This window comes from Taudactylus pleione, unplaced genomic scaffold, assembly GCF_031769625.1.
Source record: "Taudactylus pleione unplaced genomic scaffold, aTauple2 ptg000009l, whole genome shotgun sequence".
Lineage (NCBI taxonomy): Eukaryota > Metazoa > Chordata > Amphibia > Anura > Myobatrachidae > Taudactylus > Taudactylus pleione.
Window position 1 is genome coordinate 3,620,088 of NW_028284412.1, and position 17,311 is coordinate 3,637,398.

Here is a 17,311-nt window from a genome sequence, read left to right on the forward strand (position 1 = left end):
ATTTAGGCTGTGAATGATACACAGTGGTGTTACAACAAAAACCAATTATTAAGATTCTCCATATGCTGCAACATAATGACGACAGGATGCATATAACTCCTCTGACTACCTGGGCTCCACAGAAAGCCTGTGGTTAATACGTTTTGAACATTAACCACTATTAGGCTACATGTGCAATCAAGTGTCAGACAGAACAGGGATTACTGTGTCTGGATTACCGTTTCCTTCTAATAGTCATCTGTGTGGGTAACTTTTCCGTTGCCATACATTTCATTACAATGTGATCATATCTTTAATGCCCTGAAACAATGAAGCAGAGCATTCAGATGTCCAATTTAATAGTACTTTATATATTTTAGTTCATGGGGTATACACACTGCACCTACACCAGCACTATTTGCACACTTCTGAAATAAGAACAGTAATTTTCTTATGTTTAAAATAAGACAATTGTAGCAGTTCGGGGGTAGAAATCTTTAGCAGTTCATGTTATGTTATTTGATATATACTTTTACAGTAGCTAGCGTTGGTACAGAAACTAAGAAAAAAAAAAGTTGATATACAAAATAAACCAAACTTTTTATATACTGTATATATACACACATACCAGTGCCTTAGTGTAACCTGCTTATATCTCAAAACTTTATCACTGTTGCAGCAAAACGCAAACAAGTATAAATTAAACAAGAAAACGATAATAAAAAAAGTACAAGATGCATAACTGCCATTCTATATCGTACTACCACACAACATTTTATACGCCAAAGGAATGACACGTGCTTTGTGTTTAGCACCTAAAGTGCAGACCCCACACTGCTGCGGACTCGCCCTAGTAGTGGCAGCAATTTGATAATGCCTTTCTAGAAGCAGGAAAAGTGTTAGGTCGCTATTCCCAAAACTGCTGGAGTTGGAACTGAGCCTTCAGTTCCTGGATGTTAGATTTCTCTGCAGCTGATTGGCTTTCAAAATCCTCTATGGTTTAGAGGCCCCCTAACTATGGAAATGATCTCAGACATCCAATAAATTGCTTTCCAATGCAACACAGGCAGACAAAGTTACAGATTAACCAGTTTTATACAAATCCTATAACGGCAGTTGTGAGGCGTGAAATGGACAAACATACGGCTCCAGAAAGACAGACGGGTGCTTCAAACAAAGGTTAGTCAGAGAGAAGAGCACAAATCTCCGCTCAGAGCTGTAACATACAGAACAGGGGCGCTCCTGCTGCGTCACAATGACCGTTTCAGTGTCTGTGCAATATATCAGACACTGAGGGTGTGAAGCACGGATAAACTCCAAGCTAAACAGTGTAGACAAGTGCATTGTGCCTGCAAATGGGCATCTGCTGGCTATAGAAAGGATAACATACTAAGATGGTGTTAGTCAACCTCTCGACATGACGTAGAGTGTGTAGATAACAGTCGCCTGCTCTAGACATGAGGTTAGCATGATAGGCCCATTTTGTCTTGCGATTCTTTCCATGTGAATATAGATCTGAACATTGCGACATTCTGCTGTAAAAATAAAAGCATTCCTACTTGGTATTTATGTGAAGGATGGTCAGAAGTTCGTACCTTCATTTTTTTTGTTCATTTAAAGTTCTATGTTTCGGTACAGAATAGGGATGCCACAAGGCCTCATTTTATGCCAATACAGTTTTGGATCTCAGTGGTAGAAAGGTCCAACTTTTCTAGGTTAAAGGCATGTCACTCTTCTATTAACCCACTCACAACTAAAGGAGCTGGTATTACAATGGTCGTTAATGCGTTTCAGGTCCCCTAGGCAATAAACTGTTAAAATACAACCTCAAGATGTAACATTTGTTGAGTAGTAGATGAGCTAGAAGTGAAGATACACTGAGGATGATCACTGACCAAGAGTCATCACCCCATGAGTCCACAGCTTAGAGTTCCTTGCGTAAGCTCAATCACTTAATGAAATCTAAAACTATCTTGCATATACAGAAGCCTAATAACTGCCCCTGATTTCATTTACATTTTAAAAACGATTTGATGTCCTAGATCATTTAAAAACGGCAAAACGAAACCCCTAGTGTCGGGTGGATCATGGAAGGCTGCACTGCTATCACGTAGCCGGCAGCCTCTCTTCACCCTCCTCAATACAGTTAGTGTCGGGATCCATTTCACATGGACTGCAGAAGTATTAGTAGGAGCCAGAGCTGACTAATCTTACATGAGACTGACGAGCGCTGACCCACTACCATTCTGCCATGCTGTGCTCCAGGACCTCTTACATATAGGCAAACCAAAATATCTGGCCAAGGAAAGGCAACAGAAGGTATCATATTTTTAGAAAGACTTCATTTTAAGAGATGGGGTTGTTAAGAGGTCTCTTTCCCTTGCACTCCAGTGGCTGTTTTTATGGTGGTGATGGTCCTGTTGAACCAGGTCTTCTTTGCTGCTTGCACTTCATTTAGGGCAAGACCAAGATGGTGCTCCAGATCCTGCAACAGAACCATATAAAACAGCATAATTAGAACCACTTCAACCACTTGAAAACGGTTACTCTGAAAAAACAAATACCAAAGCTAATTTCAGCACCACCATTTACTTTTTCATATACCCAGACCTTCTCATTAAAATGTATCTGAAAGATTGCTCCCCCTCACTCACATCTTTAGGACACTCATAATGACTTCGGAAACAGGATGAAACCTTTGCAAAGCACAGTAAGCCCATTGTGCTAGCTTTGGCATCATGGTGAATTCATACTCAGTGGCATGGATAATTGGAGACCTGGACAGAACATTTGTTATTTTGGAAACTAGCCACTCAGTCCAGCTCTGGTTTTCCCTAGTTTCAGAATAGTGTAACACAGATATTTTGCTAGTATCCCCCCCATACAACATTTGATTTAATATTTTTAATTCAGGGCATCGGGACCAAAATACGTTCATTTATGTAAGCCTATGGCTTACCACCAGATAATTGCTTCCCCATCACAACCCATGATTAGGCCACCTAATTCAAACACAAAATTGACACCATTTCACAAATTATTTTCTCATGCCAAATCCCACACAGCCCGTCCACCATTTTCTGAATCCATCTTTAGTTCCCTGCACTCATCCCAATGATCTCACCCTAGAAAGTGCATCCTCATCTCTATTCACTCCCAACTGTTTGGCCACCTCTAGCTCATCTCCTCTCAACCCGCCTCTCTATACTGGAACATCGTCATACGCTTTTAAACGCGCACTCACCTCAACACTACTAAAGAAACAGTCTCTCTCCAATTACCACCCTAGTTCTCTCCTCCCATTTGTATTCACATTATTTTATGACTAGTGTCCAATTGTCTCTATCTCACTTCATTCTTGACTCTTTGCAATTGACCACCACCTGCAACATTCCTTCGAGACTCCACCCACAAACTTACAGGAAGTCACTTTTCCATACTCCACCTCTTTGCTGCTTACACCATTGCTGATCACCCTCATCTCCTGCACACCCTTCACCTAATTGCATTTGATAATGGTGGTTCCACCAATCAGCTCCTGTGATTTGTTTGAAAAAATGACTGGAGCGGATTGGTTTGAGCAGTATTTATCATACGCCACAAGTTTTATCACTTGTTGCATATGATCAACATGTTGATAAATGAGCCCCTTAGTGTCTTTACCTCTGGCATATACTTTTCTTCATTCCCATTATCTGCGGGTCCCACAAGGCTAAGTTCTTGGGTATAAATACGGTACACCTCTTTGCCTAGGGACTTGCTCATTTGGATTCAAATACAAACTCTTCGCTGATGACACCAGATCTACCTCTCCTGTCCTCCACCCTTCTGTATTATGTTGTGTAACCAAGCATCAATTTATATGTGTGTCTGTATATACTGTATTTGTGTATATGTAAATTTACTCTTTATATTGCAGACATTAAGGGGTATATTTACTAAGCAGTAGATTTTCAAAAGCCTCAGTTTTTGGCAGATTGTCAGCCAGATTTAAAAGGGCAATAATATTTAATGCAAAAGAAGCCTGATTTTACATTGACGATTTGCCTGCCATATTTAAAAGGGCAATAATTGCAAAATTGTGGGGTTTGAAAGTCCACAGCTTAGTATATATAATACTAAATGATGGTTGTGTTTCTGAAAAACAAGTTGCCTCAATTTTACTATCATCTAGACCTGGTGGATTACTTTAACAAGTTAAATACAATCTTCTATATTCTAGTAATTGGTATTATTGATAAGCAGGAGTACAATTTGTGTGTATTTATGGTTCAATACTAATAGGCTGAAAAAATAGAGTCAGTACATTTTAAGAGATGTGTTAAACTATTATTTTTCAAAGATTAACCACTCATTGCATTATAGATCTGCAAACAATAAGACTGCATGTATAACTAACAATTCACTAATATGTGACACAGACCAAAAAGAGAGAAAGCTCACAAGTGACATCTGTGTAAGAGCTGACAAGTTAGGACACAAACAGCTAATCCGTAATAAGGACGGTGTGGTTATTGTATTAAATCTTCCAGCATTATCATAATCCTTCTATAAAAAAATGCTCAAATTGTACATACATATATATATATATATATACACACACACACATATCAGATCTTTGAAGAGAATGAAATATATTTTAATTTAGTTTGTCTCTGACAAATCAGAGAAATACTTTTGAAGTTAAAAGAATTTCAACAACCTTCTACTAACTCCAAATGGATGTTCCGACATTACCTAAAACACAACATGCCCAATACAGAGCTTCTCTGATCTCAGATTCACCACCTCCCTTCCAGTCTCCTTTATGGTCTATAACACCACGGTTTCCTCATTCTCCTGAACCCGCTGCCTTATTGTTATACTCTACTCCGCCCCCTGCTTTATTCTTCGCTCTCTTTCCCAGTCCTGTTGCCTTGACCTTTGATAAACTACCAGAATACGCCCGAACTGCAATCAAAACTTATTTAATCTCTCAACATCTACCAACCTTAAATAACGCAACCTCCTCCTATCTAGTATTCCTCTCAACCAACTATTCCTGCTTAATTCCATTTTAATTGCCACAGCAACACTGATCTTCCTTTCTCGCCACTGCACAATCTGCAAAACCTTACACTGGCTCCCTGGGCCTTCCAGAATTCAAGTCACTCACTCTCTACTATTCAACCCCACTTTCATATACAGTATGGCTACCAACTTATGGCACTCCCTACAAAGACTGATCACTCTCCCATAGCCTTTAAAGCTTTCAGAAAACCCAATCTCTTTATTAGAGCTTCCCCTACTCCCACCTAGAATGCCCACAGTGATGCACTCTCACAACTATCCCGATCTTCACGCTGAGCCACACGTTTTATCTTTGCTTTCTTTAAACTAGAATATAAGTACGAACATGAGCAGGCCCCTCTCTACTCTTTGCTTCAAGTCTGCATTTTGTCTACCTTGTATGTCCCTGGTTTATGCATGTCCTGTTTCCCCGATGACCAGAGCTGCAGAGCACAGGGGCTCCCTACAAATCAGCAAAAATAACGTAGGCTGTCATTCCACCCCCACAAAACTGCTCCAATCATTCAAAATGTACATCTGGGGTCATAATAATAAAGTGCATAAGCCAAGGCCACTCTAACCAAATCATATGACAGTATAAAACAGTGCTCTGACTTTCAGGGTTAGGCACTAGGGGGCAGGGGGGATTAGGGGAGAAATACTCACCGGAACGCTGGTGCATAACAGGTTCGTGCCGAAAGTGATTGTCGCTGGAGCCGGCGGGAAAGAAGGTGATGATGACTGGGCCACCAGGGACGATTTGTCGACATATCACCCGCGTACATATGATGAATGTCGACAGCTTGACCAGGTCAACATGCTGCATGGTGACCTGATGCCTGTCGACAAATCTTATCACACACGTTCCCAGACCTGGTTCCTACCGATCAAGTGGTATTTGTCCCAGACAGAAAGGCGACACAACACAATAATTCACTATATTTTGTCTAAATCAACAGATGTTGAGAATTGGGTTGCCAGGGTGAATTGTAAGGAATATTGGAGTATACAACTGGACTCCACCTTTCTATCTAATCTAATAAATGAATATTGAGGACATGGAAGATGCTCTGAACGCAAACTGATATCCTCCCTGATCTCTCCATTAACCTCCCTATTACACATAATGTTACACATGTTCTTGGTTGACTCAAATGGCTTGCGCTCCCCTTTCCGGTTCTGAAGGAATCCCTCTCCATTCCCTATTAGGAAACATAGGCCATATTTACAAATAAAACATTTCCCACAGGAACTGGGCCAGGAGCATATCCGTAATACCGTTTTACTGGAAATCTGACATATCCCTTTGCATCACAGGCTGGTTTACTAGAATATACTTCTAAATAAATATGGATGAAACTATTATTTCATCCAAAGACAAATTTACTGAGTTTCTCTCCACTTGGCTTGGCTGGCTAGTGTTCAAAGAATTGGATGAATACCGACCTTGAGTCCCCTCTTTCCAAGGCGTAGTGCCCGCTTCAGACTAAGTAAACCAAGCAAAGTATACATATACTTAACAATCAAACGCCTGACCATAACCTAAGTGTCTCTCTCATCCAAACCAAGAACACAATCACCTTCTCATAATCATATCTCCCCATTGCTTTCTCCTGCACCAACCTTATATAACAAGCATTATTTATGGCAATGTTTCTCACATTACTGTTTGAATAATGACTTTGCAATCTAATCATTTTGTGATGACTAGGTTTTGTTGTAAATATATTGCGATGAAAACCAATAAAAATGTAATATTGAAAAAAAATAAAAATTGTGATGGTCTTATGCACATTATCATACGTCTGTTTGTATGTCACTTGAATGCTCCCTATTTATAAGCTAGTAATATTCTGCTTATCACATAGAGGAGTTGCACTGATGCGTACTAACTCTTGTGGTTACTCCATTGATGGCTCACCTGTATTTTACACTCTGCTTCTACAAGCTGAAGCTTGGTCTGGGCCAGTTCTAGCTCCATTTCTCGTAGCTGGTTCTTCAGACTCTCCTTCTCCTCATCTGTGTCCTCGTCGGTGGAGTTCTCCTTGATGGCACTGACCAACTTCACCCGTCCCTCAGTGTTGAAGAACTCTCTGCAGCGCTCGCAACCATCAACCTTTTGCTACGATGTGAAATAGAGCAGGGAACGATGAAAATCCATAGCTTCTGCTACAGTATATGTATTTTTCTAGTACTCATAGGTGTAAAATTACTACTATAAAATTGGGGCTGCTGCAAAAGAGGATTACCAGCTTGGTCAAGCAGAATATGATTTATGGACGTGGACAAAAAATTGTGTAGCCATGTTTATACTGCAAAGATTAATAAGAGGCGAATATTCTAAAATCTCAGTGATCACAATAGTGACGGTTTATAAAGGGGTGATAAAGTACATGTGAATGTTGTATTCGATATAAAATGACCCATTGAAATAAGACATTGATAAATGTAAAAAAGGTATACCGTATATACTCGAGTATAAGTCGACCCGAATATAAGCCGAGGTACCTACTTTTACCACAAAAAACTGGGAAAACTTATTGACTCGAGTATAAGCTTAGGGTGGGAAATGCAGCAGCTGGTAGTGCCCCCAGAAGTAATCCCTCCTGGTTGTGCCCCCAGTAGTAATCCCTCCTGGTAGTGCCCCCAGTGGTAATCCCCCCCCTTTCAGTGGCCCCAGTAGTAATTCCCCCTGGTTGTGCCCCCAGTAGTAATCCCCCCTTTCAGTGCCCCCCGTAGTAATTCCCCCTGGTTGTGCCCCCAGTAGTAATCCCTCCTGGTAGTGCCCCCAGTGGTAATCCCCCCTTTCAGTGCCTCTAGTAGTAATCCCCCCTGGTAGTGCCCCCAGTGGTAATCCCTCCCTTTTAGTGCCTCCTGTAGTAATCCCCCCCTGGTAGTTCCCCCTTTTAGTGCCCCCCTGTAGTAATCGCCCCCGGTAGTGCCCCCAGTAGTCCCCCCCCCCCCCCAGTAGAGAGAGACGTAATAAGAATTAAAAAAAAAAAAAAAATCACTTACCTGAAACTCCCGCTCCTGGTCCCGCCACTAACAGCTCCTCCGGCCGCTTTGCATGGGAGAGACGTCATTACTCATGACGTCTCTCCCATGACCCACTGTGGGAGCCGGAAGATGGCTCCCGCAGTGGGAGCAGCAGCAGCCGCTGAGAGTCTGACAGACTCTCAGCGGCTGCTGATTACAGCAAACATACAGCTGCCGGCTCCGGCGGCTGTGTGTTTGTGCTATGTAGCCCTGACCGAACTCCGTCCGGTCAACGCTACACTTCACTCGAGTATAAGCCGAAGGGGTACTTTTTCAGCACAAAAAATGTGCTGAAAAACTCGGCTTATACTCGAGTATATATGGTAGTTAAGTCATATTTAATTATCCTTCACTGGAAACGTATGTAATACAATTGAGCACAGAGACCACTTTATTTTGTTAAGAAGCATATATGCAGATTCAGATGATTAATTGATTTGGTAATTGAGTGTACGCCTGTGACCGTCGTGCTGTGCCTCTAATATAACCAGAGCGCTCTACTATGCTATCTCTTGTCATACAGATGTGTCCTCATACACCAAGCCTCAATACGCCAAGTGGCACGAGACACCTGGCAGGAGTGAGCCGCGCTAAACGGTGTAGCATCCATTATGCTTGATTGAGCGTCTTATGGTGCGTACACACTGGGCGATAAAGTGGACGACTTTATCGTCCATTTTTAACCCCAAAAAGATGAACGATGACGACGACGCGCGTTCCCGCGGGTCGTTCGTCATCATCGTTCATCGGGCTGACATGCAGGCCAACCTGACGATCTCGTCAGGTTGCTGCATGTCAGGGAATGGGGGAGAGAGCCCGGCGCTGAACGATATCGTTAATGATATCGTTCAGCGGCTGTGCTCAATGTCATGAACGACATTGAGTACAGCCTGCCAGGGACAACACTACACGATATCGCTCAGGGAGCATATCGTGTAGTGTGTACCCACCATTAGTCGCAACGTGATGTGACATAACTGCCTCATGAGACTGCAATGATTCATATGACACGTGTGTGCAGTTAAGTAGGTATACGAAGAACAAAAGGAACTTGGCGTGGAAAAGAGCCGCGGCATGGTAGCACTACGTATACAGATTCAGACTCAGTCGCACACAGATATACACGTCACATATCATATTAATCAGTGCAGTCTTGTGAAGAGGCATCAAGTTGTGACCAAGACCCACGTTTGATCGAAAAAAAACTGACCCCCGAGACTACGGCTATAGTGTATGAGGACACATCTGTATGTCGCCTTATGATACTGCTATTAATCCACAGGATCTGTCTGGTTATTTCACCTTTTTTCTACTCTGTGGTTATCTGCGACCACATTCACTCCTCTAGAGCAGGGGTTCCCAACCACGGTCCTCAAGGCACACTAACAGTCCAGGTTTTGGGGATAGCCATACTTGAGCACAAGTGACTTAATTAGTACCTCAGTTATTTTGATTTAACCATCTGTGCACAATCATAGACATCACTAAAACCAGGACTGTAAAGCTGGGCATCCACTATACAATTTTCTAGCAGATATCTGTCCAATCTGGCTGGTTGGAATGAAAACAAAGTAATGTATGGGAGCAAATGACAATTGTCCATTTGCTCACAAACACTAGAAAACAGACAAAAATGGTTGTTCAGACAAATTGGTTAAAACACACAAATTTAATCAATTTGAACAATTTTTGTCCTTTTTTTCAGTGTTTAAAACCATATGATGGATTGTCATTTGCTCCCATACATTACCAGGTTTTCATTCCAACCAGCCAGATTGGACAGATATCTTACAGAAAATTGTTTAGTGGATGCCCAGCTTTAGTGTGCCTGGAGGATCGAGGTTGGGAATCACTCCTCTAGAGGTTTTATCATATTAATGTTTGTCTGTTGTGGATACTACATATTTTAGACAATTATAATGAGCTAGGTTATAAAATGAGTGCCCCGCTATTAGTGTCTTTTCCTATGTTTTTTTGATCCTTAAACATTTTACTCTTATAGGTGGTTAATTACTACTATTTTCCTTCCTCTTACTCCTATATCCAGTGCTAAGGACCACACCTTTGTCTTAAGTAAGATTGTAATTAGTTTAGCAAATCAGCCCTATTAGAAGTCGTGCACAACAGCTTAATATCCCCTTGTCCTCATCTACTAAACTATTAAGGAGTGGTAGAAATGAGTAACCAGCATTATGCAATATGGAATCACAACAGTTTTTAGTGGTAGAAGCTCTAACGGAGCAGATGCAGTTACAGAAGTGTGGTGTAAGAATGCATTACATAAAATGATGTTTCTAGCTACACAGGGAAACACAACATGAGGTGTAACAGGTATATCACACACTGGCTTTGTGTTAGTCAGATGTTCGATGAGCAAAGGTCTCCAGACACAGGATAACATTTTAAATACTTCAATGGGCTGATGATAATCAAACTGTATTAGTGTATCTTCCTATTGCGGGAAAAGCACCATATAAATACAATTAATCTTTTTGGGGGTTAGGGTCTTCATAAAGAAAGAGGAATAAATGATTTATAATAAGCTGCATCTTCATTTATTTGACATAATACCATTTGTATTCCTACCTGAAAACATCAGGTCATGAAAAAATAAACTGGACACAGCTGAACCTGAGGATCAGGTTTTACAAGTGTTCTTAATATTAACAATATTTAGACCTCCAATGTCAACATGTGATGTCCACATTGAGGACCTCATTCAGAGTCGGTCGAAGCGGCTGAACGGTCGTACGGAAAAAGGGGCAGGATATTCAAAAGATTCCCTCGCAAGTTGCGTCCCTAAGTTCGGATCAGTAGTTGGCTGACCAAGAGGAGGAAGCGGTCGGAAGACTAAAAAATACGCCCCCTTCTCGTACGCTTTGCACGTCATCTCCGGGCATATAAGGATTAATCGAGACCATCGGCACTGGTCGTAGAGCTTAAGGTTGACCATACCCTCTCTTAAGCTCTACGATCATGTCAGTGTAAAAACCTCCCATGTGCCATGACGCTACTTTGCATACGGATTATGGGAGTGCATAATTAACACTCCCATAAAACACCGTTCGCATAATGAGGCACGCCTGCGTTCGGATCTCCACTCCCCCGTTTTCAAGCACCTTCCCCTGTTACCACCCACAAACGCCTCCATCTGTCACTCAAACTACCGACCTGGCTGTGTTCTAGGAGAGAGAAATTTCTGATCGTAGCAGCTAGTTTGCGCACGCGCATTGCGAACTTTACGCATGCGCAGTATAGCGAACATTGGTGGCGTACGACCGTGCGGCCGCTTCGACCGACTCTGAATGAGGTCCTGAATCCCTGTGGCTCAATAAGATATTGAACTTACCCGGATTTTCTCAATTTCAGCTTTGTTAGAAGACTGCTGCTTTTCTAGTCGGTCACTCAGTTGGGAACATATCTACAAATGAACAAAGGATTGGCTGGTAACTTTATGCTCAATACATTGTTCCTGCTTGGTCAAAACGCCAATTGAGTTGATAATTAAATAAAAATGAAACCAAGATTAAGTGCTAGGTGCTGTAAATTTGACCTAACCATTGGAGGTACCCATTTTGTAGGCTGAAACATAGAGCTCATCAATTTAGTAGGAATCTGTAAAGCGAGGCACTTTCTGACGAATATTCATGAGATACTACTTGTCAATGCATTGTTAAAGTAGATTCTTATAAATGTTCGTTTAATAAAAAAAAAAAAATTATTTATCCACTGTGACAGAATCGCATTAATATACTGGGCACAAAATAATGTACGTCTATATCTGCCTAATAACTCATGGGAGTAATGGTAAATCCGGGATGGGTATGGGATCCCGGTGGTCGTGATGCCGCCGGTAAGAATACAGATAACGGCATCCCGACACCCTTAGGTAAGCAAGCTAACCCTCACCCCTCCCCGGTGCCTAACCCTAACCTCCCCCTCCCCAGTGCCTAAACCTAACCCTCCCCTTATACTTACCTTCAGGATGCTGGTGGTCGGGATTCTGGCGCCGGTATTTCTGCTTGCGGTCTTAGTGTGAGCAGAAATCAGCGGTGTTGGCTCTACCTTATTTGCCTGTTACAGCTGAGCCCATATCGTGTACACTGATTGATTTTCCCCCTTGGAGTGAGAACTTCTTACTTGTGGTCAAAAGATGACATCACACAGCAGCAAAGGTAGTTTGTCACCCAGATTTTTCAGTTGGCTTAATTGGATAATCTGATATACATGTGTGACACCCTCCAGGCACCAACATCTTGCCTTCATTCTCACTTCCTTAGAAGTTTGTATAAAACAGTGGCCTTTGGATCTTCAAGTTATTAAGTACAATCCTAAAGTAAAAGGCTAAAGTTAACACATTTGACTGTTACTGTATTATAAACTATTGCTGAAATTGGCAACGCACCTAACAGAATTTGAACGTGCTTAGTATAATGAATTACCATTTCAAACCAGAAGGTACAAATAACTCTCTACATTGCATAGAAGCACTGTAATTCAGAGATTTCTTTTTTTTACTTATTCAGAGCCCAATTGTATGCAGAAAACATCCACCACACACGTTCCATTCTGACAGGTCCAACAAAACACCCACTGTACAGCCTATTTTCTAATATATGTGCCAACTCAACTTTCCAGCAGTTACCAGTCAAAATAGTTGGCCGCAATTACTAAAAAAAAAAAAAAAAGAAAAAAATGACAATTACTTTAACAAGCTAGGTTTTCAGTTTTGCAAATATGGTGATTATATTAAATGCTAAATACAGGGAAATATGGCTCCCTGTGGAAAATAAAAATCCTTGAGGTCTGCCGCGATTAACAACGTTCCAACTCGCCAGGGATATTTTCACTTTTAATAAAAATATCCCGGCTATGTACTACTGTGAAATCTCCAACATTGTGCCAATAGTACATAAGTTTCTGTATCATTTTATGTATCCCGTCTACATATATGACTGATAAACCATATTAAATGTCATTTAATTAGTGGATAATCTATATAGGACTTGAAGCAGTGAGGTGCTGCATGTGGGCCTCTAAAGATGGAATCTTAGAATGTATGTGATTTGGCCACCACAATCCGAACATTCCAGAGCTATGTATGTAAATCCCACCAGGACATGTGTTTATGTAGACACTGAACAGCTCAGGTTTATGTCACGTTAAATCCATGCGCGCAGTTTGGATCTGGACAGAAAGAGATTTGCTAAGGATGAAGAAGAATGTCCAGCTCACATGCTGATAGCTGGATGGCCCAAACCCTGAGCTTCTCATTTTCCATTATACAAAACACTGATCTTTCTCTCTCTTGATCAGTCAACAATTTGATGTCTGAATTGTATTTCTGTTTACATCCAGGTGGAATAGTTCAAAGTAAAATGCTAAAATAATAACGTTTTTACTGACCACTATGGACACACAGCCCACTAAGCTAACAGCGGTGTACACAGAGTGTGATATCTTTATATACGTGGATTTAGGAGAACATAAAAATAACTGTTCCCTCAGTGCTTTATTAGTTAGCAGCTTGCATTGACAGAATTGAATTTCTTTATAGGAGATGTTTCCTTTGAGTACCTTTCATGTAACAGATTACACCTTCAGGATATGATACAAAGTCATTGCACTCTATTTCCACTATCAATTCATCAGCAACTGAGGAGGTTTTTATCTAGTAGGAGCAGAAACAGATAGGATTTGTTTGGCTTTATGTTAAATAAACAGTTTAAGTAATTGTCAATAAAAGTATATTGCCACTAGTATTTGTGGTATGATCAATCAAAGGTAATCTACACAGGTCTATTTGTAACTGTACAAAATAAACAGTTAGTAGAATTTTACTGGGTTGCCATGTAACAGAACGAGACACGGCTGCAGGAGGCAGCATCGTCCTGTCATGTGCATACCACAGAGTGAACAAGCATCAATTTACAAAGCATCCATGTGACATTAGTATTACAGGGACTTTCCACAGTCCCCCTTATTGAAGACTAATATATTGGCTGGAATTTTAGTGGTACAGCAGTTACCAATATTCATGTGTACTGAGGACCTCTGCTGGAGACTTGGTATATTGCTGCAAATGCTTCAAAAGAAAACATGTATTATATGGACATCCTAAATTTTATTAAAACGAGAGATCAGAAGCCAGTTGTTTTGCCAATGCATATTGTAACCGCCCCACCTTTGGGAGGGATGAGTCCCAATGATACACTGTTTATTCACACACCTTTCTATCATGGCCAGCATTAACTTTTTCAGAAATCTGTGCTTCAGTGGCTTTTCTGTGTGATAGGACCAAGCGGCCTAGCCTTCACTCCCCACACACATCAATGAGTCCTGGGCGCCTATGACCCTGTCAACGGTTGTCATTCCTTGGACAACTATTGTAGGTACTAACCACTGCATACCGGGAACACCACACAAGACCTGCCATTTTGGAGATGCTCTGACACAGTCGTGTAGCCAAAGCTATTTGGCCCTTGTCAAAGTCGCTCAGATCCTCGCACTTGCTCATTTTTCCCTCTTCCAACACATCAAATGTAAGAATTGACTGTTCACTTGTTGTCTAATATATCCCAACCCTTGACAGGCGCCATTGTAACAAGTTAATTAAGGTTATTCACTTCCCCTGTCATTGGTAGTAATGTTATGGCTGATCGGTGTATAGGCCCATACTACAAGCACAGTAAACTGTTCATGAATCAAAACTCTATACGTATTAAGATCACAATAGACAGTAAAAAAAAAAACATAAAACTGACAGCACATGGTGGAAATGGGTACAGAACTTTGTGCTGCTGGGAGGCATACTAGATTTTTGCCCATGAAAATATATTGAACTAAAGAACATTTGCTATAGTAACGGTTTCTTTCAAGAAATAAATAACACTGGAGTGTATGATTATATACATTATGATTGTATTTAGAATAATAAAATGTTTTGTTATACTTCTTAGGTGCATATCCAATACACGATGAAAGAACGATTGAACGATAACTACATAGTAATCGTTCATTATATTGTGCAGTGGATAATGTGCCCACACTGAACGATGTGTCAATCAGTGCAGACACCCTCCCTCATCCACAACCTGATGAGATAGTCAGGTTGGACAGTATGTTCAGGAGATGACAGATGCCGGCAACGACCAGCAGGAGCGCACATCGCTGGTCGTTGCCGGCATATTCACTGCACGATTAATGAATGAGAACGATGTCGTTACCGTTCAATCGTCCATTTATATCATGTAGTGGATGTGCGCCTTAAAGCAAGGGTCAACTAAATAGATCTTCAGTCAATTTTCATGACTAACACAAGTATGGATTAAATAAGAAGAGTGAAGTCTTTAAAACTCCAATTAAACATTGAATAGTCACTTATCACTACAGTAATTACAGCAATTTAAGCAAATGGGTTGGATAGAACTTAAATAGGAGACACGTAATAGTAAGGACTAGATGATTTTTTTTTTTTTTTTCAAATATATATGTTTGCCAAATGTGAGTTTGTGCTCTATGTTAAGATTGTTTTTTTTTTTACATAAAAGTATAGAGATGGCTACAATTGAGAATTAGATCATAAAAAAAACAATAGAAGAGCAGTTTGAAACGTCTCGGCCCTGGATTGAAATACAATCCATACTGAAAGCAATAGAATGAAGCATCACTTCAGCTGTTCATACTGCAAATAACGTTATACCTATGAACCACATATGCTTTATATAATATCTTGAATAATATAACAAAGACTGTTTAATATATATGTAACAATTTTTGGCTGTAGAATTGAAATGCATGATATTTAATATAAAGATGGCCTATTTAAGGAGGATTCGCAGAGAAACGTTAAGATGATCTGTGGATTTCTGTACCACATGTACTACCATTTCTGCAATCACGTTGGAACTTCAGCTAATAATCACATCAGTGACACACGTTGATTGTTGGATTGCAGTCAGCATAATCAGGAACACTTATCGGACTGGTAAAGAACCAGAGACAGCACAGCCACTTGTAAAAGCTGGTGAGCATGCTTATGTCTCGTAAGACAGAGATTCCCAAACTCTGCCATTACAGTCCAGGTTTTAAAGGATATCCATGCTTGAGTCCAGGAGGTTAAATAAAACTGTGAGGTTGAGTGGCAGGAATTCAATAGGTTTGTGAATTTTCAGATCATGTCTAAGCAGCCTTAATAGGACATATGAAACCGTAAGGTTTTTTGTCTATGGAATTTCATAGCTTTTTAAATATGTATTAACTATCAGGGTTTGGATGAGCAAACCGGACCACCTGCAGGTGAGAAGGGCAACAAAATGGTACACTAGCGCAGGTGGAAGAGGGGCCAGCACACAGGAGGTGGTTTGGGAGGTGTAGAGTGCGAGACGGCTGCAGGGGCAGGCCGTAGGCGTGCGGGGTAGCGTCAGCAGCGGTGGTGCAGAGCAGTGCAAAGCGGGCTCACTGGTAGTGCGCATGCACCTGAGAAAATAAAATCAATGAGACACAGATGCACGAACACAGCAGTGAGATCCATCTACACATCTATGCTAAAAATTAAATGTGTAAAATAAAACAAGTTGCACCCCTACCAAGCACAAGCAGCAGGCTTTTAACAGCCAGTCCTGGTTGTGTTTAACCACAGGGGAAAAATGATGTAGGGGTCCCTCGTATTCAGCGCAACCAGCACTGAGCTCTGAGCCAGCCCTGGTTCTTGAAATACAGGGGGAAAAAATGCGTAGGGTCCCCCCTGTATTTACCTGAACCAGCACCGGACTCTCTTTAGCAGGGGGGGGGGCGATGCCACAGCCAGGGGAGCCCTTTCACTGGGCCCTGGGCACCTGGTTACTAGTGTGCAGATGCCCAATTATTTTTTTTCTTTATTACAAAATTGGTTCTTGTGATTTATTTACAGAGGTGCTATGATGATCATGCGATTAATACTTAATGATCAGACGAAGCATCACCCCTTACCGCTAGTCAGCCCAGGCAGGGGATTGCTGGGGACCCACCCAATAAAGGGTCCCCTCTCTCCAGGGCACCCCAGGCTGATAGCCCGGGGCTATCCCCGGAACCTCTGGGCGATGTGTGGCGGGTTGATTGTGTGAAGCGTGCTGCGGCCGGGATGCGGGGGAGAGGGGGTAGGGGTTGGCGGGCGTTAGCTGTGGCAGTATAGCAGACGTTAGGATCGGGGGAGGTAGCAGAACACAGATGCAGGCTCGGGTCTGGAATATCCGTAATACCTGCATCT

The 17,311-nt window shown here is 41.5% G+C and overlaps 1 protein-coding gene across 2 annotated transcripts in view; it reads right to left on the minus strand.

Moving 5' to 3' along the window:
- Positions 1-329: 329 nt before the first annotated feature.
- The window catches only part of RABGAP1 (RAB GTPase activating protein 1), a 193,959-nt gene continuing 176,977 nt past the window's right edge, over positions 330-17,311 (minus strand). For both annotated transcript variants that reach the window (XM_088466930.1, XM_088466924.1), the window contains 3 exons: positions 11,414-11,485; positions 6,950-7,150; positions 330-2,464 (listed from right to left, as the gene is read on the minus strand). In XM_088466930.1, coding sequence (XP_088323056.1) covers positions 2,342-2,464; positions 6,950-7,150; positions 11,414-11,485 — 396 coding nt within the window. In that variant the 3' untranslated portion in view covers positions 330-2,341. The remainder of the gene's footprint in view (positions 2,465-6,949; positions 7,151-11,413; positions 11,486-17,311) is intronic.